Source organism: Octopus bimaculoides, chromosome 14, assembly GCF_046866305.1.
Source record: "Octopus bimaculoides isolate indiv1 chromosome 14, ASM4686630v1, whole genome shotgun sequence".
Lineage (NCBI taxonomy): Eukaryota > Metazoa > Mollusca > Cephalopoda > Octopoda > Octopodidae > Octopus > Octopus bimaculoides.
The window spans coordinates 17,860,816-17,884,926 of record NC_142941.1 but is presented as its reverse complement, the minus strand read 5'-3'; the positions used below and the strand labels follow the sequence as shown (position 1 = coordinate 17,884,926).

General features: G+C 35.8%; 1 protein-coding gene across 2 annotated transcripts in view; it reads right to left on the bottom strand.

Annotated features, from left to right (window-relative positions):
- The window catches only part of LOC106883631 (exocyst complex component 6B), a 125,674-nt gene that overhangs the window by 97,709 nt on the left and 3,854 nt on the right, over nt 1-24,111 (bottom strand). The window contains exon 1 of one of the 2 annotated variants that reach the window (XM_052972707.2): nt 18,713-19,058. The exons of the other annotated variant lie outside the window; for it this stretch is intronic. Coding sequence (XP_052828667.1) covers nt 18,713-18,975 — 263 coding nt within the window. The 5' untranslated portion in view covers nt 18,976-19,058. Of the gene's footprint in view, nt 1-18,712; nt 19,059-24,111 lie in introns of those variants that run through there. 2 annotated transcript variants of the gene reach the window in all.

The following is a 24,111-nucleotide window of genomic DNA, read 5'->3' as shown; positions in this document are numbered from 1 at the left end:
AGCCGATTAAAGCATCATATAATGAAATAATGATTTATTCAGTATACGCAAATAGCTTTGGCTAGGATTCAGTAGAGATCATTAACGGATGGTTGGCAAACAATATATAAAAAAAAAGATAAAAACAAAAGAATAAATAAAAGATAACCCACACACCCTCAAAACACATGCCATCTATCACAAACTGCCTGTGTCAGTGTTTGCTGCAAAGGCAGCTGATGAGAGCAAAGTGTGAAGAAAATGAAGAACAAGTTTAACCAATTTATTGGGTGAAGACCTCCACTGTTATCAGGAAAGCTTTGTCAACAAGGGGTTTGATCAATTTGATGGAGAGATCATTCAATATCAAAATGCAGAATCATTAGTATAACACTCCAGCCTCTGGCATATAGTTGCATCGTCTGATACTATTATGGCCTTTGCGCCTCGGAATTAGGTGGGCTTGTGCAAACTTCGCTTAGTGATTCTCTTCCCCTCATCACCTCTGTTGTATCTATCCTACTCCCAAGCCTGCACTAGCCACTACATTCACCCCTTCCTTTCCAAAACATCAACCTTCTGGAAAGTCCCTTACTGCTCATGTCTTTCATACAAATGCTGACTTGCAAAGGTTAAAGAGGAACATTAATGGCATCAATCTTATTGGTTTGAGAGGACCTGTAAAGACTATTGGCATTATCCCTTCCTCCAGACCCAGCAACTGAAAAAAAAAAAATAAGAAGCCTAATGGGTAATTAGTATGGCTCTTTACATTGTTTACATTCTGAGTTCAAATCCTGGTAAGTTAAATTTTGCCTTTCATCCTTCCAGGGTGGATAAGTAGTTAAAATCAAGTGCCAGCAAGGTACTAAGTCAATCCATATTCCTAAAACAGATCCTAGATATGAATGGATAAAATCAGTGAAATCAGTTAAATATAATTTTATAGGAAGTCTAAAAAAATGACTAAAACTATGTAGACTAAAAGTGTATGTGTTCATCCATACACACATATGCATGTGTGTGTACATATGCATGCATGCATGTGTTTACTTTATATCCTTGTTCTTTGCTCTCTTTTTTAATACACCTCTTTTCCATTCCACCCTCACATCTAATCACCTCTGTTTTCACCTTTTTCTTCACTCTTCAGGGCTTATCTTTTTATTCTTTTATTGCTTGCTACTTCCATTATTAATTAACAGACTAAGGTTTTAAATGAAATGGTATAAGGCATTATAAGCACCAAAACAGATCAACAGGTACACCAACATCAGTGGACTTGTGAACTATCTTTTTTTTTCCATTGCAAATTGTAGCATATAACAATACCACTGTGTTTATTTTATTTTAAATAATTCTCTCATTCAGTTGCATTTAGTCACCAGTAATTTTGCAAATAGAAGCAAATTTTGATAGTTGCTTATTGATTCACAGTTTTATGACAAAAGAATTTTAAACTGGCATTAAGAAAACAGGTCCAGAAACACACCAAATAAGTAAGAAATGACAAGAGCACTCTTCCTTCAATTTCTTATATAGGCTTGTGGTCTCACATTTATAGGGGTTAAAGAAAATTTGTAATGCTCATCCTTTTCTTAAAAGTATTATTGGCATAAGACCATTTATTTTATATTGCAAGCACACATCCTCAACTCAGAGTCTACCTCTTCAGAGCCAGAAAATACTTCAGCTCCAAAACTATTGAACCTTAACAAAACCCAAGAAAAACCCACAATGGAATAATATTCACACATGTGGGCTAGTGGATCTGCTTCACACAAAGACATACATCCAAAGAAAAGCTACTTGACTTATTGGTATAAAAATCATACACATATACACCCAATCTCTGGTTCACAAAATGCTGTAGTTTCTCATTTTGCCTTTTCTAGTGCCACTAATGTGGGAGATGCTGCTCAGCAGTGACTGATTTCGAATCACTTCCAACTGGGCTCTTCTGATTTGCTTGTTTCACCTCCTCTTATTCCCCATATTATGTCCTGACTCTCCTGCCAAAATCATTTCTCCCCATGGTTTCGGCCCTCTGCGGTTCCCTCCCTGAAACTGTTGACTTGCATCAGATCAAGTGAAATATCAACGGCATCAATCTCACTGGTCATGGAGAGCATGAAAAGTGCAGCCCCTTCCTCTAAAACAGCCTAAAGCCTAATAAATGTTTAAAAAGCAGTAAAGATGTGAAACCATTGAGATGTGATACTAACAGATATTAAGATCATAAAACTAACAATTATAGGTTAGCATAAATAATGTGAAAAAAAGAAAATTGGATTGTTGATATGATGTTTGTATAAAGAACAAAGAATCAGGTTTGCTTCAAAATGAACAAAGAATCAGGTTTGCTTCAAAATGAAGATAACTTCTTGAGATTATATGATCTTCAAAGGAAGATTATATTAAAGCAGTTTCTCCATAGTGTTTCTCAAACAAATATAACACAATGTAATGTGTTGTTTTAATGGCTGGGTCATCTAAAGAATGTAGAATTTATCCCCACTCAGTAATACAATGAAACACTTGTATCATAGTTTGAACTCATGAGTTATGAACTGCTAACCAAATATTTCATCCACTTGGCTATTTCATCACTTTTATGGTACTTTTGTTTTGGAAGTTAATTTTTTTTTAGTTCAAATATTGTAAATATCATTGATTTTACTATTTCATTTTTTCTTATAAGAATAAAATAATCAGACAGAAATGCTAAGGGGTTGATACTATTAGTTATATACTCTTCCTCTTACAGAATGTTTCTCATAATTGGTCAAAGGAAATCATTGATTAATTGACGACAATTCATTCAGCTGGAGAGACAAAAAGATAGAATGGAAGTGGTCAATACCATTAGAAGTTGGTAGTATAATATATCAATGTGTGTGTGTGTGTGTGGTGTGAGAGAGAGAGAGAGAGAAAGAGATAGAGAGAAAGAGAGAGAGTTAATGTGTGTGCAGTTCTGGTACCATACTATAGATTATAGCCAAAGATAAAAGTACAATTTTTCAATGCTATTCCAATTTAAGGAAGGTGAAGAGAGATGAAAAAAAAAAAGAGATTTCATATAAAAACTTGCTAAATGCTAAATTCATCATTCAGGCTTGCCTCCAAGTGTTCATGAATTGCTTGCACCAATACAAAACAAGAGAAAGAAAGACTATCAAAAAAGGAAAAAAAAAAACAGATGCTGGCTTGACTGACAGTCAGAGAAACAGGTTGATGGTGAAAGCAAAGAGGATCTATTGAAAGTCAAACCAACCAAGACACACAACCTGTCTGGTTGAAAAGATATATATTAAATTACTAGTACTTAATGGTGTTTTGTTGTAATATTACAATGCACTATAGAACATACATATATGTACTGTACAACAGAACATACATAGGACCACTAGGCCATGTGCCCTGTGAGGGCATGTGGTTTAGTGCTTAGGGTGTTGCACTTATGATCACAAGATCATGGCTTCAATTCCTGGACCTGGCAATCCATTGTATTCTTGAGTAAAATACCTCTTTTCACACTGCTCTACAATCACTTCAACATTTGATGTATGGCACACCATGCACTTGTATATAGGTAACCTTGATTTGATAGAAGGAGTGAACTATCATATAACACAAACATTTGATCACTATAAACAATCTGTGCAGGTTGTTCAGCAAGAAATCAAAGAATTTTCATATGTTGTCTACAACAGGAAAGTCCATAATTCATATATATAAATTTCTAAATGGTTTCCCTGGCAGGGAATTGAACCCCAGTTTCCTGCATGACAGGCAAGGATACTTAGCACTTACTATACTACTATAAACTTTTAGCAACACTGTATGGACAGATAGATGCAAACACTTTGTTTTTATATACAATCTCTTTGCGAATGGAAACAGGGCATCCGCTAAACTGGTATCAACCCTGTGTTGGGGATTCATTAACCCTTTAAGCCCAGGTGTGGTTTAGTGACACAACATGCTTTCTTCTGCAGAGAACAGATGTGGCTTATTGACACACTGCTAAATTCTGAAGACAGGTGTGGTAAATAAGCCACATTTGTGTTATAAGATATTTGATTGATTATCCTCTTGTGTTTTTCCCTTTTCTTTTTGCATCCCACATAAAAAAAAACTAGCTGTTTATACCCAACCTTAAAGGGTTAAAGACCAATGAAATATTATATGAAATTACTATATAATGAAGATGTGTTTATAGCTGTCTACACAGTGTTGGTAACAGACTCTACAGAAAAAGTCTAATTCAGTATAGCATTGAAACAAATAACAAATTTGCAATTTATTGCTGTAAGACTGTCTTCATATGTATAAATTGGTCTAATTTACTTAAGCCCTTTGTAATGTTGGGTTTATAAGTAGAGATTGGATGCTGTCACTGATGAAATCCCTACATAGGAGTGAAACTAGGCCAGTTGAAATGTCTTTTTTTGTTCATGAAGATACTACATATAAAGACGAGTTAACATTTGTCTCTTATATAGTGTTGGCTAAAACTGATATTCTCTGAAGTATATATCAGCATCATTTAACATGCACATTTCAATCCTAGTATGGGTTGGATGGAATTTGTGGAGGTGGATTCTCTAGAGCCAGATACCCTACTGTCACCAACCCTCACCTATTTCCAAGCATGTTCCCTTACCTGTTCCCTTTGGCCAGATATATTTTCACGGAAGTGTGGAAATGAAGGGAACTGCTTACATGGCAGTGACATTTGTTTACAACTATCAGAGTAAGACACATACACACATACATACGTATATATACGATGGGCTTCTCTCAGTTTCTGTCAACCAAACCCACTCACAAAGCTTTGGTCAGCCTGGGGCTGTGGTCAAAGGCATTTGCCCAAGATGCTATGCAGTGGGATTGAACCTGAGATCATGTGATTGGGAAACAAACTTCTTGCCATACAGCCACATAATAACATTGAAACAAATCACTAATAATGTACCAGTAATTTACTAACCAAGCCATCTGCCAAGAATGCATTATATAAATTGGTCTATCTAATTTACTTAAGCCTTTAATAGTAATAGGTTTATAAGAAATGTCTGTGTGAACAGTTAAAGAGAATACTCAGCCACTCATGAAATCCTAACACAGTACTGAAAATAGTTTAACTGAAACTATTTTCTGTTTTTCTGTCTACAAAGATATTGTTTATGAAGACAAGACATTTACATTTGTTTATGACATATAGTATTGGTTAAAACCTATAAATATATTCTACAGTACAAAATAATATTGAAGTAAAACACTATTAATGCACCAGCACTAAATAACTAAAATTGGTATGATGCATTCCAGAAATAGCTGTATTCTGTAATTAGACTGAGTGCATTTTATGACACAGGTGAAGGGCAACAGTACACTAATATTACTTATTTTGTCAGCCTTAGGAAACATGAGAGGCATGATTTTTATTAAGAACTAAAAACCAACAAACAGCAAGGCTTGCCTCTTCACCTTCCCAATTTTAATATTTGAGACACAAGGAGACACAAAAAACACATACGCACACATATATAAATATATATAAGAAAATGAGATGACAAAGAAATAAATGATTATCTTATGAACTTCATTAGTATACAGTTGTTTCTGGTACAAGATGCAGTGGACTTTTAGTTGAGTACTTGAGTAACATCTTATAGCTTCATCAGAGCCTCAAAATGAAGTTTCCTATACAAGGTTCCAATGAAGCTATAAGGTGTTATTAATGCACTCAACAATGAGTCCACTGCATCTTATAGCAGAAACAGCTGTAAGCTAATGAGGTTTGTAAGATTATCATTTATTCCTTTGTCATCTCATTTTCTTATTACCACTCTGTACTCAACTAATGCCTTGTTCTGAAGCACATGTATATGGAGTTCTACATCAGTTTATTGATCTTGTAATGCCAAAGTAAAATATCAAAAACAAATATCATCATTTAACGTCTGTTGACCATGCTGGTACAGGTTGGACGGTTTGACCGGGCTGGCATGCTGGAAGGCTGCACCAGGATCCAGTCTGATTTGGCATGGTTTTCTATGGCTGGATGCCCTTCCTAATGCCAACCAGAGTGTAATGGGTGTTTTTACATGCCACCAGCATGGGTGCCATTTGTGTGACTGTAATTTTGCTCGGCTTGATGGGTCTTCTTAAGCACAGCATAATGCCAAAGATCTTGGTCATTGCCTCTGTGAGGTCCAACACTCGAAAGGAGCTTGGCCACTTTGCTTCTATAAGGCCCAATGTTCAAAAGGTACTCAGCTACTTTGCCTCCGTGAGGCCCGACATGACAAGCTCTTTCAGTTTGTGTATTAAAACCACAAGGTCTTGCTTGGCCTGAGGCTATAGTAGAAGACACTTGCTCAAGATGTCACATAGCGGGACAGAAACTAAGTGGTTGATAAGTGAACTTCTTAACACAGTCACAAAAGTATTGGGGAAAATCTATAGTAATATATGACTGAGGTATTCTGTGATTTCTTGGATTTAAATGAGTCTTGAGTCGTCTAATTTTTGGGTCAAATGTATTATGAATTGGTGGTTTCTTTTGATATGAAGAGAAGATATAGGTAATTAAATTGACCCAGTATATTACTGGCACTTATTTTGTCAAAGTGGATACGGATCTATACCAATGTGATTGACATAGATGTGTCAACCACTAAAGAAAGAACTTCTAAATGTTTGCTTCACATGCTAGAAGTAGTAAACAAATCTCTCCCTTACATTTTAAATGAAATCTCTGATATACAAAAGGTGGGATTGAAACAACTGGAATGTTTTCCATCACAGGTTTGCTCAATCAGAGATGACTCGGGGCTACACAACACTACAACAATGTGACTGGCATTCATTCAATCACTCATAAATAATATAAATCATTCAGTTTGATTAAAAAAAAAAAAAATAAAGAGGTGTGCCTACATATTGTTGTGACATACCAATTACAAACAGCTATGAGAAGATATTTGCATATTTCTGAAGAAATGTAAAAAAAAAAATACTTTGCAACTTGATTTGTAAATCAAAAAGAGAAATTAATAACAACAGTAGCAATAATAATAATAATAATAATGATGATAATAATAATAATCCTGTCTACTAAAGACACAAAGCCTGAAATTTGGGGGTAGGGGACTAGTCAATTACAATGACCCCAGTGTTTCACTGGTGCTTAATTTATTGACCCCGAAAGGCTGAAAGGCAAAGTCAACTTTGGCAGAATTTGAACTCAGAATGTACCGACTGACAAAATACCACTAAGCATTTCACCCAGTGTGATAACAATTCTGCCATCTCACCACCACCATAATAATAATAATAATAATAATAATAATAATAATAATGATAATAATAATAATAATCTTTTCTGCCGGAGGCACAAAGCCTCAAATCTGTGAGGAGGGGACTAGTCGATTACATTGACCCCAGTGTTTCACTGGTACTTAATTTATTGACCGTGAAAGGATGAAAGGCAAAGTCAACCACGGCAGAAATTGAACTCAAAATGTAAGGGCGGATGAAATGCTGTTAAGCATTTTGCCCAGCATGCCAACAATTCTGCCAGCTCGCTGCCTTAAATGATAATAATAATAATATAATAATAATAATAATAATAATAATAATAATAATAACTTATGAGAACTATAATAAAAATAATTATATTGAAGAAAATTTTTTTATTAATGAACAAGTAGCTCATGTTAGGTGTGTATATATTATGTATGTGTGTGTGATCAAGCATCATGCAGGATTGTGTGTATATATATACACACACACACACGCACAAGTTATAGTAAGATATGCAAGGCAAACGACACTTAATGACTTAATGATCGTTTGATTGTTGCAGCTGCTGTACAACTAGCAACAATTCCTCAACAGCACAGGACCATACTTATTGTGAAGCTGTCTGATGCTGCTGCACTGCAGTGAAATAAGCAAACAAACAAATAAATGAACACACACACACACTCATACACACATAGATAATACATACTCACACATACTTATAAATATGAACACAAACACATAAATAAATTTCTTAAGCACAGGTGAGTGGAAAGCAGGACATTAAAGTAGATAGTAATAGAAGCAAGCACACACACACACACACACACACACACACACACACACACACACACACACATTAGATGACGCTGAATGAAGCAGAGAATACCTGATTGTTCAAGAAACTACATTCAGATTCTCAAGGGCTCCTAAAGTGATCCATTACACCTTATACCCAAACAGTATATATAGTATTTAAGAAATAAAACTTCTGAGATGATTGAGCAATTTAAACCCTATAAATTTGGTTAATGGGACCAACCACAAACTCCACAAAAATACTGGATATATGTAGTTATTTTACATTTTTAAAATTATTTGTTTATAGCCACTGGAAATTGTTTTCCTATTAACAAGCTAATATATAAATGGTTTAAGGTAGCAAGCTGGGCAAAATGCTTAGCAGCATTTCATCTGTCTTTACATTCTGAGTTCAAATTCTGCCAAGGTCGACTTCGCCCTTTATCCTTTCAAGGTTGATAAAATAAATACCAGCTGAGCACTGGGGTTGATGTAATTAACTTACCCGTTCCCTTAAATTGCTGGCCTTGTGCCAAAATTTGAAACCAACATATAAATGGTTTATAAATAATGAACACCATTTAACATCCTGTCCCTTGCTGGCATGGACTGGATAGTTTGACAAGATACAATGGGTCCTAGGACTGCAACGTGCCCCAGTGTCTGCTTTGGTATGGTTTCTACAGCTAGATGCATTTCCTAATGTCTATGTGCTTTTGAAATGAGAAAGAGATTTAGCAAACATTTGCAATCAACAAACAATCAGTAAATAAATCATTGTGTCTCAGTTAAACATAAGAAAAAGAACATCTTTAAATAAAAAGAGAAAAATGGGGTACCTCACAGATATGCTGAAGAAAACAGAAGCAAAAAAAAAAACTAACTTTGGATTTCAGGCAAGAATTGGAAGTTTTGAATAATGTTATTTAACATACTAATAACAAGTTACATGTATAATAATACATTAAACTGACCCAATATATTATTAGGCTTGACTCACAAAATCAATTTTACACATACCACGGCATGCGTGTGTGTGTGTGTGGGGGGGGGGGATATAAATATATATAATCTCCAACTCCAGATGAAATGATCCCAAGAATAAAGAAATCTCCAAAACTGACATACCATTAAAAGAGTCTGAATGTGTAGGGAGATGTGAACAACTGAGGACATATCTTTCTGCTTCAATAAGCATCATCACCAAAGCAGATGCAACATATAAACACACACACATATATGTACACATACAAACATATCATCCCTCCTATATATATACCACATACAAACACAGACATATTCAGGGTTTGGACGAAATAATGTAAACACTGCTTACTATTTAACTATATATATATTTTTTTTGACAATATGACAAATTCAAAACTGTTCGAGTCTTTATATATATATATGTGTTCATATGCATCATTTGTGCCTTCTACTTCTTGATATAGACCTCTGCTATTCTTTTTTTTTTTTCTTGTTGATACTTATATCTAAATAAATTAAAACGTGTAACTTACCTGATTTCCAAACAAGACAAATTGTTGGAGTACAGATAGCTTGAGCTTCATTAACTAAAACTGCTGAATTGTTCAAGGTTTTGGGAGGCACAGTCTCTAAAACCTTGTTGGCATTCCATATCTAATGTCAGCTCTGGCAAACATATTCTGGACAGAAGGCAAAGTTCCACAGAAAGGGACCACAAAATAGTGAAACATATTGTGTCTAAAGACCATGGAACAACACCAGCAAAAGTGACAGCAGAGCGAAACCACCACTTTGTCAACCACCAAAACCACATGTCATGAGCTCCATAAAGCTGAATACCATGAAGGGGCTGCAATTGCTAAACCTGTCCTCCATCAACATTGATAAGAGGGGAAAACCGAGTCCAGACTATCAGAAGTGGTCAGTGGCTTAAAGAAACAATGTCATCTCTCTGATAAATCATTATTTATCTATTTACCCCAATTTGGGACAAGTTCATGACTGGAGACAGCACAAAGAAGCCTTTGACTCTGGTTGCTTGGCCCCTACCATGAAGTAGGTGGCTCCGCAGTTATGGAGGTGGCTTGGCAATTATTTGGACAATCATATCAGGGTGTTCTATTGGCCCTTCAGTTGTTCTGCATAAGAGTTAATGCCAAGGATTATCTGAGAATTTTGGCTGATTGTGTCCATTCTATGGTACAGACAATGTTCCATGATGGTAGCGTAGTCTTTTAGAATGATAATATACCAATTAACATAGTTTAATTTTATTCAAAATTGGTACAAAGAACACAAAAGTGAAGGAGACCACTTAAATTGGCTTCTTCCAGTTACTGGGTTTCAACATAATCAGACATTTATTGTGGATTTAGGAGCAACAAGTGGCGAGCTACTTCCTTCTGTCATCGTTGCTAAAAGACCTGAAGCAGGTTTTACTTGAAGTATGGCTCATAATTCTGCTTACAACCACTCAGAACCTATACTAGCCAATTCCTCAACGTATTAAAGTTGTGATTGACACCAAAGGTGGACCAACACTATATTAATCCTTTAGTGTTCAGATTTTTGTCAAATGTATCGCTTATTTATTCACATTGTTTTGAATTAATCACACAATATCTTGTAGCTTTAAGATTTCAATAGTGTGTTTGTATATTTTTAGGATGACATTGTAGGGTAGGTGTGAGAGGCTGGATCTGACCCATCTCATCTGTTTGGGCCAGATATGGCTGGTTTAAATAATATAACTTCCATATAGCAAGGTATTTCCAATATTTCATCCAACTCCTGTATATGCATATATATCTACATATGGATATATATATATATATATATATATATATCATCATCATCATCGTTGATGATGATATATATATATATGTATATATATACACACACACACACACACACATATACATACACACATATATACATACACATATATATACACAAACACACACATATATATATATATATATATATATATATATATATACACACACACACACACACAAACTCATTACATAAGTATGTACATATACAATATATATGTGTATATATACCTAAGTAAAAATTACATACACAAACATCATAATCACCATCATCATCATTATTTAATATCTGTTTCTCATGTTGGCTTGGGTTTGACTGTTTGTCATGATCCCACAAGTCAGAGGAATGTGTCAAGCACCAACATCTACTTTGGTATGGTTTCTATGGCTGGAATGCCCTTCGTAATGCCAGTGACTTCACTAAGTGCACTGGGTGCATTTTTTGTGACAGTGACACCAGTGAAGTCATATCGACTAAATTGCAAAACGAAGAAAAAGAAGAAACCTCAGGTAGAGGTGGCTTTAAGAAAAGTATTGGTATTAAAGTATGATACAAGAACAGGCACAAGTGTCTCGCTTTTGAAGAGATACACAGCTCCCTCACATTATAATAGGAGTGGGTGGGAGTAGATAGAAAGAAGCTAAAGGCATTGGTGATAAGGTGTCAGTGCATACTCTCAAAATATAAGAAGGTGAGTATAAAAGAGAATAGGGACTGAGGATGAGGAAATACAGATGGATAATGTCATAAGAGAGTGACAATATGTGCATTATATTGTTGTTGTTGGCACTCCGTCGCTTAGGACGTTGAGGGTTCCAGTTGATCCGATCAACAGAACAGCCTGCTCGTGAAATTAACGTGCAAGTGGCTGAGCACTCCACAGACATGTGTGCCCTTAACGTAGTTCTCGGGGATATTCAGCGTGACACAGTGTGACAAGGCTGACCCTTTGAATTACAGGTACAACAGAAACAGGAAGTAAGAGTGAGAGAAGGTTGTGGTGAAAGAGTACAGCAGGGTTTGCCACCATCCCCTGCCAGAGCCTCGTGGAGCTTTAGGTGGTTTCGCTCAATAAACACTCACAACGCCCGGTCTGGGAGTCAAAACCGCAATCCTATGACCGCGAGTCCGCTGCCCTAACCACTGGGCCATCGCGCCTCCACACATGCATTATATTATATTATATATATAGTGAAAGTGTGCCAAGTGGTTAGGCTGTTGCACTCATGATCACTAGATCATGAGTTTGATTCCTTGACTGGGCGGCGCATTGTGTTCTTCAACAAAACAGCTCATTTCACATTGCTGCAGTCCACTTTTGATCAGGGAGGAATGTTGGCCTGCTCACCTAGCGATCAGGGTGGCACCATTTGAAGGCTAAAACTATGCAAAAGTACATTGTGACTAGCTATGTGTAACAACACCTGATAGCCTGGTCAGTCATGTGATATATATGTATATACATATATGTATACACACACACACATATATATGTATGTATATATATGACCAAAGTATTGATAAGTAAGAAAACAGAGAAATCACAGATGCTTGATATGTAGAAAAGGTGTTGGGAGAAACGCCATAAGGTGTAACCAGTGCAAGCTATGGACACATAAGAGGTACAGCAGTATCACTGGAAGGCTAACAGAAAATAGTCTTTACATGTGACAGATGGTCCTGCATAAAAATACCCAATATGCTCTGTAAAGTGGTTGGTGTTAGGAAGGACATCCAGCTGCAGAAACCATGCCAAAACAGAGCCTGGGCAGCTCTTCAGCTGGCCAGTTCCTGTCAAACCGTCCAGCCCATACCAGTATAGAAAATGGATGTCTGCTGCTATGTATACATATTATATATATATATATATATATATATATATATATATATATATATATATACATATATACATACACACACATAAATACATATATATACATATATATGTTCTTCCTTAGTTCCTTTGTCTCCATATGGAGTAGAGAACAGGGAAAAGAAATTTCCACCTGTCTCAATATTTGGCAATAGATTGCAGTTTTCCCCATGTATAGTAAGAGCTTCAGTCTCTGTGGTCCTTCTGCATGTTGTTTTCAGAATTCCATGCCTCCATCTCCCTTGGGGATGCTCATTGAAGGGTTTGCCTTATAATGCTAGAAACTGGGCTCTGTAGAATGTGAGCCAGCTCCCGTATTCCCCCCTCTTGATCTTGGTCTTGATAGGTCGTTGGTTCATTTGCACCCAGAATAGCATCGTGAGCCTGTCTTAACTCCTCATCCAAAAGATGTCCCACAGACATTCATTCACAAATGTTTGCAGTTTGTTGATGGAGAACTTTGTGATGCACCAGGTTTCACATACATACAGCAGAAATATCTTCATATTCATGTTAAAAATCCTGAGTTTTGTTTGTGATCTCCAAATGATCTGTAATCATCAAATGGGTCTGAGCATTCTGAAGGCAGCTGGCAAAAAGTTCAGGGCACAAAAATATATATGAATTCCTTTTTGTCAACAATAAATAGACACACACATATGTATACATATATATGATAATTGTATGTTTATATCATGGAAGGTGAATGTAAAAAGATGATGTAAAGCCTTCTGAATGAATTTGGTAGGCAGAAATTATGTTGTGTGTATATGCATGCATGAGAGTGCTTATGACTCTTGTGATAGACAGGAAGGAAAAATACAACTATAAAAGCAATGTGTTTGAGGACAGTCAAAGGTAGTGCATAGCTGCTGATGAATGACATCGAAATGAGTTAATGTAGCTGTGAGTATGGCTGTGTAGTAAGAACCTTGCTTCCCAACTACATGGTTCTGGGTTCTAACCCACTGTGTGGCACCTTGGGCAAGTGTCTTCTACTATGGCCTCAGGCCAACCAAATCCTTGTGAGTGGATCTGGTAGATGGAAACTGAAAGAAGCTCATCATGCACATATGCATATATATATATTTTTTCCTGTAGCAGGTTTGATAAATTTCTACCATAGCCCTTCAGATGACAAATTAACCCTAAGTGTTTGTTAAAAAACATATACCACATCATCTGATCAAGAATGCCACCAATAGTAGCTCTGCCTTTATGCATTCATCCAAAATGAATTTTCAGTCCAGTGTTCATTTAGACATAAAGATAGCAGTGCTCTTTTGATGCCATTAGAGCTGTTTGCATTATAAGCATCCCATGTTGTTTTCCTGATATGTAACCTTTCATGGATGAGAAGTTTGGCTCTTGAAAGTGTAATGTGACCACAGCCAATACAGTTGAGATTATATCTGAATCCTCTTTTCAGTTAGTAGGGAATTCCTCCTTGATCCAGATTTAAAAGATTAATTGGAGCAGCTGCACTGTGGTCTTAGGGTTGAAAGGTTCTTTAGAGATATCTGGTTCTGTTATTTAATTGTTCTTGAGGGGCATTTTATTTTTCAGATTTCTGCCTGGTTTGGTGGCTGAAGAATTCTGCGCATTTGTTCAGCTGCAGGTCCACATCAGCAATGATGTTAACTTCTTTGTCACAAAAAGGGCAGTTGTTTCTCTGGAGTTTACCATTCACCTTTCTCATGGTGTAATAAAACCACATGCCATGGCCACTTTGTCTACCAGGTCACCAATGTACCTGTACTTTTCTACTCAGATGCTGTCCTTGACTTCCTTGGAGTATGCTTCTTGGATAGTGATTTTGACACATCTTATTTGCCTTGTATTGACCATGGCTTTTTTTTCAGGTTTCTGGTCCCAATCTTTCTCAGTTTTTGTGCATATATACATTTCTTGTGCTGTTGCTTCATATTTTCAGTCACCTCATTGCATGTTGTGTTCACAATTTCTTTGAAGCTTCTTCAGAGTGCAATCTTCTATGTCATTAGTCTATTTGGCCGAGCTTACTTTTTAAAAATATTGTGCAAAAGATCATATGATAGGTACCTTATCTGCAGCAGATACAGAATCAATGTCATGCTCATCAATACACAAGGCTGCCACTTATCATTTTCCCAAATTACAGCTGAATAGTAGAATTCTATTACAAATCAGTAACAGATGTAAGATCTCATACAAGTGAGATCTTGCTGCATGCAATCAAGCAATATGCTTAGCAACCACAGAAACACATCTAATTAATAAACATAGCAGACACAGAGATGCACATACCAAAGCATGTTATATTCTGTATTGAAAGGGAAAATATCATGGCAGAGTTACCATGTACTTCTGTGAAGATGTCATTCTCTTGGTGTTGCTGGCACATACAAACTAAAAAACTCAATTTGTCATACACCAATAGTATATATTAAGCAATCCAATGTAATTATATATACAATATACTATTTATTGGCTACTTCAAATCATGCTGGTAAATTTGAACATAGCCTGAGAAAGACAGAAGGTTTAATAACCAGACACATACCAACACATTGAACCATTATTATCATCTTAATACCCACTTTTTCATGCCTGAATGGATCAGATAGAATTTTGTAGAGGTGGATTTTCCATGGCTGGATGCTCTTCCTGTTACCAACCCATACCTGTTTCCAAATAAGGTAATATTACCCCATAACCAGACATGCTTTTTGTGGAAAATTGAGAATGAAGGACACTACTTGCTAATGACATTCGTTTATAATTATCATACAATGAAGATGGTAACACACACACACACAAAGGGCTTCTTTCAGTTTCCACCTGCCAAATCCTCTAGCAAGGCTGTAACAGAAGATGCCCAAGGAATTGAACCAAGAATCATGAAGTTGGGAAACAAACTTCTTACCACACTGCCACACCTGTGCCTACAATATACCTGTCTCTTAAACAACTTCCAGATTGCCAAATGGTTTGTAGATCACACTCTCTTTGGAATGTCACTACATGAACAAAGGTAAGTAGAAATATCTATTTGAATTTTCAATTACACTGTTTATGGAACAATGTATACGCCACTCAACCAGGGGCAAAAACATTTTAGATCTCTACTTCACAAATAACATAGCATTCATCCAAAAAGTCAAAGTGAGCTGATGATTTTCTCAGATCAACTTCAATCTATGGCCCAAACCATAGATATGTACCCTACAAGAAATGTATGATCTTGCCTTAACATTCATAAGGTTTGTTAAAAATCAATCCAAATAGAAAACTTCAAATAGAATTCACCTGGAAGTCTCTCTATGCAAAATGACATAAAACAAAATTTATGTCAATAATGCAAATCATAATGTAACATATTTGTTCCAAAGTGAAGGGCGAATATACACAAAAATATCCCAAAGATAGAAAGTCCATTGGAGATGAACATTAAACATCTCAAATCACAAAGTTGAAGATAGTGAGGAGCCCCATTTAAAATGAACACTCCCAGATCAAAAAGAAATATGCGCTCCCTTGTGAAAACAAAGGGGCACAAAGAAAAACTAGAGCTATAGAAAATATAAAGATTAACCCAAAGGCTTTCTATAATTTTGCAAAAGAGACAACCTGAGTGTTACAAAATGGGGACATTGAGAGAAATAGCTCAACTGCAGACTCATATACACATGTACCAGATAAACATGCATATATATGTACATATACATATATATGCATATACTATATCTATCTATCTACACACACACATATGTATACACACGTGCATATATATATATATATATATATATATATATATATATATACACATATGTGTTTAATCTTTATAAATATATATAAATGTATACATGTTTATTTGGTAAAGAAATATAAAGGCAGGATGTTAATATAAAAACAAATACATTATAGGTGATAGACAAACATGCTTGTAATAGAAAGACGTGTGTACCTAAAATGGAATGATTATTGGTATAATTGTTATAAATAATGTGTAAGGAAACAACAATTAGGAGTATTAGTGTACTACCTATCATTTCAATTATGGAATTCAAAGAATAAGAAAATTACTTTATAAGGTTTCTGGCCTCTCTCTCTCTCTCACTCTCTCTCCTTGGGTAACGATGTACCTCCTCTATAGCAAGACACCCATCTCTGCCTTTCTATTTCTCTGTCACATTCTAACATTTCATCATCTAATACTGGAGCACCTCCTCTAATGTCCCCTCTGTTGTGGCAAGACAACTGCTTCTGTCTCACTGTCTCTTTGTCACACTCTAGCCTTTTGTCCTCTGACAAGTGTTACCCTCCTCAAATGCCCCTGCTTCTCTCATAATTCCTTGTTTTGCGAGTTACTTGGTTACCCTGTCAGTGCTGGTGCCATGTTAAAAGCATCCAGTCCACACTGTAATGTGGTTGACGTTTGGAAGGTCATTCAGTTGTAAAACTCATGCTAAAACTAACCTCGCCTGTGCTAGTGCTACATAAAAACCAATGAGTCCATGCTGCGGAGTTGTTGGTGTTAGGAGGGGCATCCAGCCGTAAAAACCCTGCCAAAACAGACACAATGGTTTGGGGTAGTTTTTTTTTTACCTGGCTGGCTCCAGTCAGCCGTCCTACCCATACATGGATGAAAGATGGACGTTAAACGATGATTATATATATATATATATATATATATATATATATATATAAAACAAATAATAAATGAGTATATGCATATATACGTACAAGTATGTGCATATATATATATACACACACAAATACTTATACAATACCCCCAGGATGGTCGCTGTCTAATGACTGAAACAAGTAAAATATATATATATATATATATATATATATATATATATATACATTCATATATTTTTATAAAGACTAGACACATATATGTAATACATATATGTGTGTGTGTGTGTGTGTAGATAGATACAGTATATGCATATATTATATACATAGATATGTACATATACATACATGCTTATATATATAAATACACACGCATATATATGTACATATATTCATAAGCACTTGGTGTATGTGTGTATGCACATACATATGTGTTTATAAACATAAACATTGGGTCACTCATGTTTGACACTCGTAACGTAGTCTAGTACAACCTGTTGCATGGTCAGGTCAACGACGATCAAGCTGGCTCCCCTCATCAGGTTTTGCTTGGTGAGTACAGTTGCTAGAAACCCAACAAGATAAAAAAATAATATCTATCAAAAAATCAGATGAAGCCATGATTTGTGCAGATAGATACACACACACATACACACACACAACGTACATATATACAAATGCATATAAAAATACACACACATTTACATGTGTATATCTGTAAATGTGTGTGTGTGTATGGATAGATAGATAGATAGATAAATAGATAGATAGATACATTTACACAGATAAATGTATCTCTCTTTCTCTCATAAATATATGTGTATATATAAATATATATACATATATGTACACATATACATACACATGCACAAATATGTACATATACAAAACTACATACTCATACAAATACACAGTTAAGTACATATAAACACACACACATATATGTATGTATGTATATGTATGATGTATATATATATATATATATATATATATATATATATATATATATATACACACACACAAATATATATATATATATATATATATATATATATATATATATATACACACACACAAATATATATATATATATATATATATATATATATATATTTTTTTTTTTTTCATTTTCATTTTCATTTTATCTAGTTTCAGCTCATGAGCTGTGGCCATGCTGGGGCACCGCCATTTGTATATATATATATATATACACACATTTATTAAATGTGTTTGTGTTTGTGTTTTTTGTTTGTGTGTGTGTGCGTAAGTATGTAGGTGCTGATGCATATAGCTATATACCTGATAACAAAACTGATGCTGCCCGGTTCTCCTGCTTCGAGAACCTGTACCAAACCATCACAGTCCTTGAAAATGTCACTGAGTCGTCTGTCGTTGAAGATATCTGCCATTTGGTAGGCCAACAAAGGAGAGGCGATGTCTTCGACGGCCTCTCCTCTACCGAACAGCTCAAGCGATTTTTGATCATCAGACATGCAACTGACTCCAAGTTCCATAATAATAAAAATAATAATAGCAATAGCAGAATAAATTTGGCATAACATTTCAGCAGAATAACCCAAACCGAGAATCTCATTGGTCTATTGTAATAATGCGATTCTACGCGCTACTAGTTCAAAACACCGGAATAAAAAATAATATTTCCTCATAATATTTATATAATTACAACAAAACCGTAATGAAACCAAAAAATAATAATTATAGGGTAAATAAATAAATAAATAAATAAATAAGAATCTGCGAATATTAAATAGCAGCACTACCTGAGTGACTGAATGCAATATTATCTTGTGATGTTACTTATCATCAGATGGTCTGTTCTATGTTAAACATACTAACGCAATGTTATAAGATTCTGGATGCATATCCTCGCTTTACAAAGTCGAACAGCCTTCTACCACATTATTTAATTACCATAGTAGAATCTACAGTTGCAGGCTAGCAAATATGCTCTTTATCCTCACGCGATCGATCGATAAAATGCGTACCAGTAATACACTAGTTTCAATTCAATTTCTATAGCCCTCGTCTTTGCTCCCCTACACTCAACTACCACCATCCATTGAGGAATTGTTTTTGCATTATTGCAGTCAATATCAGCTAATATATAATAAATACGTCGCTGCTAACGAGATAGTCTCGTCTGAGTAATAAACGACTGATAGCGTATGTACCAGTAATTAGATTGTGTATCACTACTATTCATTAAGATTCTTGTACATAATGGAAACAGTTGTTGTTTTTTTTAATTCTGAAATGATACTAATGATACGCTAATACGAATAAAGTGAGTGTATATATTTACACACACATACACACACACAGTCGCATACACATACATATGTGTGTGGTGTCCACTTAAGATTCCAAGCGGTTGTTTCTGCGGTATTCGAGAAACGGAAGGGAAACTTTAAAACGAGACCATGAAGAACAGTTGACGGATTAAATTACAATTTTTAGTACTATTTTTATACTTGAACTAATACAATTCTTCCATTCACAAAATATTAACTTATTTTCCGTATTGGCAAGCAACTCAGTTTCACATTGTGCATTCACCATGACATTGCGAACCAAAAGGAGGAATCCTGACGCAGTTTGCTTGACTGCTAGAAATAGCAGCCACACCCCCTAACATCTTAAAAAAAAAAAAAAAGGGAAGGGACACATTGGACAATGACGTCCTAGATATACAAAAAAAAAATGAGATGGTCTTAACTAGAACCCATCGGATCATAGGCTTGCTCGATCAGAGTTGACCAGTGGCTAAAAGAACTAACGGAAACCTGTTAGAAATAGCAGCCAAATCTCTCAAATTAGACCCTCCCAGTCTTAAAAAAAGACACATTGAATAATGTATTCATGCGTGTACTTATGCCTGGTAAAAAGAGGGACTGGCCACTACGAGAATGATTTTATCTTAGGTTGTTTAACCCCAGCTTCGCTATGATCAAGCAAGACATTACCAGAGTCATTCCAGCTATCACCATCTCGTCTTTTTTGTATATCTAGGGTTACATTGTCCGATATATCCATCCTTTTTTAAGAGATTAGGCTGCTGTTTCTAACGGGTTGAACGAACAATAACATGCAAGTGGAATTTGTATTTTAAAAAAAATAATAATAATAAAAATTGAGCAGAAACCCATCGGCTCGTAGAACTAACATCCCTTACTGTGCTACATGGTTCGATACCAGGATAGAAGAGTTCCGTCGTTGGCTCATAATTAATCAGATGTCTATTTGATCGGGGCTACACAACCTTGACATTGCGGTGTTTTTTCTATCGTTATTTTTAACACAGTTATATCAACTGAAACTGCTCCGTCATTGGAAATTACGAACATTTGAATTGTTAGAATAATATATATTAATTTGTGAGCGAACACGCTTCTTATGTTCCGCAGTCAAAAGATTCAAGCAACCAAACTTTGAACCAAACCCAAAAATATTTTCTGAAAATTGTTAGGTCAAGTGACGGAATAAATATATATATATATATATATATATATATAGATAGATAGATAGATGTATATATGTATACACACACACGCAAAATAATTACATATATATCAATATACATATAACTACATGCTAGTGTATATATGTAAACATGCATACATAAATACATACATCATATATATATATATATATATATATATATATATATATGCACACATACGTATATATATGAATGCACATAGACATAAACTTACACTCACATATTACGTATATATATATATATATATATATATACACACACACACATATGGGCAGAGGACAAGAATACGCACACCACCCGTTTTCGGTGTCATTCTAACTATAAACGCCCAAAACGGGTGGTATGCATATCCTTTACCTTCGCCTGCATATGTATATATACATACACACACACACACAAATATATGTATATTAATATTCATAAATATACATATACGTATATTATTAGTAATGATTACCCCGCCGCCCTCCTACAATCGGCCAGGTAAGGCAGTTTTCCTTCGCCTGGTGGCTGTGGCGAAAGAGGTCGTCTGGTGGACGAGGCTAAAAGGCACGAGAGCAGAGATATTCCTCTCTCGTTGAGCCCCCTCATCGACTTTTTCAAGTTTCACTAGAAAACGATAGTGACGATGGAGAGGCATGTGCTGTCCTCTAGTGAATTTATTGAAAGATGGGTGAAGGTTGCAAAAATGGCAGGAGTGGATGGTACCGCTCTTTGTGTTCAAAGAGAGCTTGGACAGTTGGGTTCCTCGATTATCCCTGGAGGTCCTCCTGTATCATCCTTCCCCCACCTTCTATCCTTTTACGACAGACGTATATCCTTTACATTTTTCAGTCATTAGACTGCAGTCATGGGGGAACAGCCTTGAAGAATTTTAGTTGAACGAATCAACCCCAGTATTTAATTTTGAAGCCTTGTACTTACTCTTTTGGTCTCTTGTTGAACCACTAAGTTACTGGGACATAAACACATCAAAAACCATTGTCAAGTGGTGGTGGGGGACAAACACAAGCTTCTTCCAGTTTCCATCTACCAAATCCACTCACAAGGTTTTGGTTGGCCTGAGACAATAGAAGATACTCACCAAAGGTGCCGTGCAGTGGGACAGAACCCATAACCATGTGGTTGGGAAGCAAGTTTCTTACCACACAACTGCACCAATATATATATATATTTTTTTTACCATTTCATTATATGTAAACCTCCGCACTTTATGTCTATCTTTGTATTGTACCCCTCATTCTTCAACCTGGTGCCAAATAAAAGAACTGATAGACTCATTAGCATACCAGGTAAAACGCTTAGTGCTATCTCATCCATCTTGACATTCTGAGTTAAAATACTGCTGAAGTCGATTTTGTCTTTCATCCTTTTGGTGTCAATAAAATAAGTACCAGTTGAATACTGGGGTTGATTTAATCAACTTAACCCCTCCCTGAAGTTGCTGGTCTTGGGCCAAAACTTTAAACCATTATTACTATTAAGGTGGTCTGCTTGTAGAATTGTTAGCATACCAGGTAAAATGCTTAGCAGCACTTCATCTTTATGTTCTGAGTTCAAATTCTGCTGAGGTCAGCTTTGCCTTTCATTCTTTCAGAGTTGATAAAGTAAGTACCAGACGAGCACTGAGGTCCATGTAATCAACTAGCCCCCTCCCACAAAATTTCAGGCCATGTGCCAATAGTAGAAAGAATTATTATTATTATTATTATTATTATTATTAACATTGACAAAATTTTTTTTTTTTTTATAGTTTCAGCTCAGAGCTACGGCCATGCTGATGCACCGCCGTTTTGCTACACTGTTATTACAGGGAGCCTCCTACAATATGTGGCACTTGGTGAAGAATGGAGTTTGATTTAGCAACCCTCATTTGCACCTCTTGCCGTGAGGTAGGTTCATCTGGGACTCTCGACAGGAAGAGGTCCAGCTTTGATTTAAAAACCCCCCTACATCTACTTTGTGCAGGTTCAATTTCTTTATTGCCCACAAGGGGCTAAACATAGAGAGGACAAACAAAGGGGTTAAGTCGATTACATCGACCCAGTGCGTAACTGGTACTTAATTTATCGACCCCGAAAGGATGAAAGGCAAAGTCGACCTCAGCGGAATTTGAACTCAGAACGTAACGGCAGACGAAATACCGCTAAGCATTTCGCCCGTTATGCTAACGCTTCTGCCAGCTCGCCGCCTTACTTTGTGCAGGTTCCTCAGGCTCTTTGGGAGAATATTAAAAAGCTGTGGGCCCCTGAAACCCAAACTGTTGCAGCAACTGGTCCTGAAGCGCGATGGCATTGCTGGGATGTTTGGCACTATGCAGTGTCGTCCCATTCTGGCATTGGTGTAGCTTTCAATGCCAAAATTCCTTCCAGGATCTTCCAGATGTATATTACTGCATAAGGTCAGGAGTTTCGTGCCTAGCACTTATCAAGTGTCATGCACAACACTTGGCTATTGAATCACTTTCTAACTGATACTGGGCAAAAGGTCTGAAATATTTTGGTGGGGCAAGTTGATCACATTGACCATAAAGCTCAACTGGTACTTATTTCATTGACTGGGAAAGGACATATGGCAAAGACCATCTCAGCTGAATATGAAATCAGAACATAAAAATGGATGACATGTGGCAAAGCATGCTAGCAGTGCTGTCTGGTGTATAAATACCAAAGAATAAATTTATGGTGATTAAGAGCTCAATAAATAAACACGTTACACACCAAGGTAGATTGAAGTCAATTCAAACAGGACTGACTTGCATGTTAATGCATAATCAGCTACAATAGTCTTTAAGAGCAACATATTTAGCAGAAAAGCATAAGTTTCACATACAGTTCATATTTTAATTATGCTCAAAGTTTTTTCATTAAAATAAATACTATCAAATGTTACTAAGAGAGAAAACATTAGGAAGAAGTGGAAAAAGGACCAAATAATTCTAAAATATAGGGATCAGCATATATATATATAAAGATATATATATATTGTTGTATTTGGGGATGGTCATATTGCCAATAAAAACACATGCACTATAAACGGACATATATATATATATATATATATATATATACACACATACATACACACACACACACACTCATCCATATACAGTAATCCCTCGACTATCACAGGTGTTGCATTCCAAAACTGCCCTGCGATAGGTGAAAATCCATGAAGT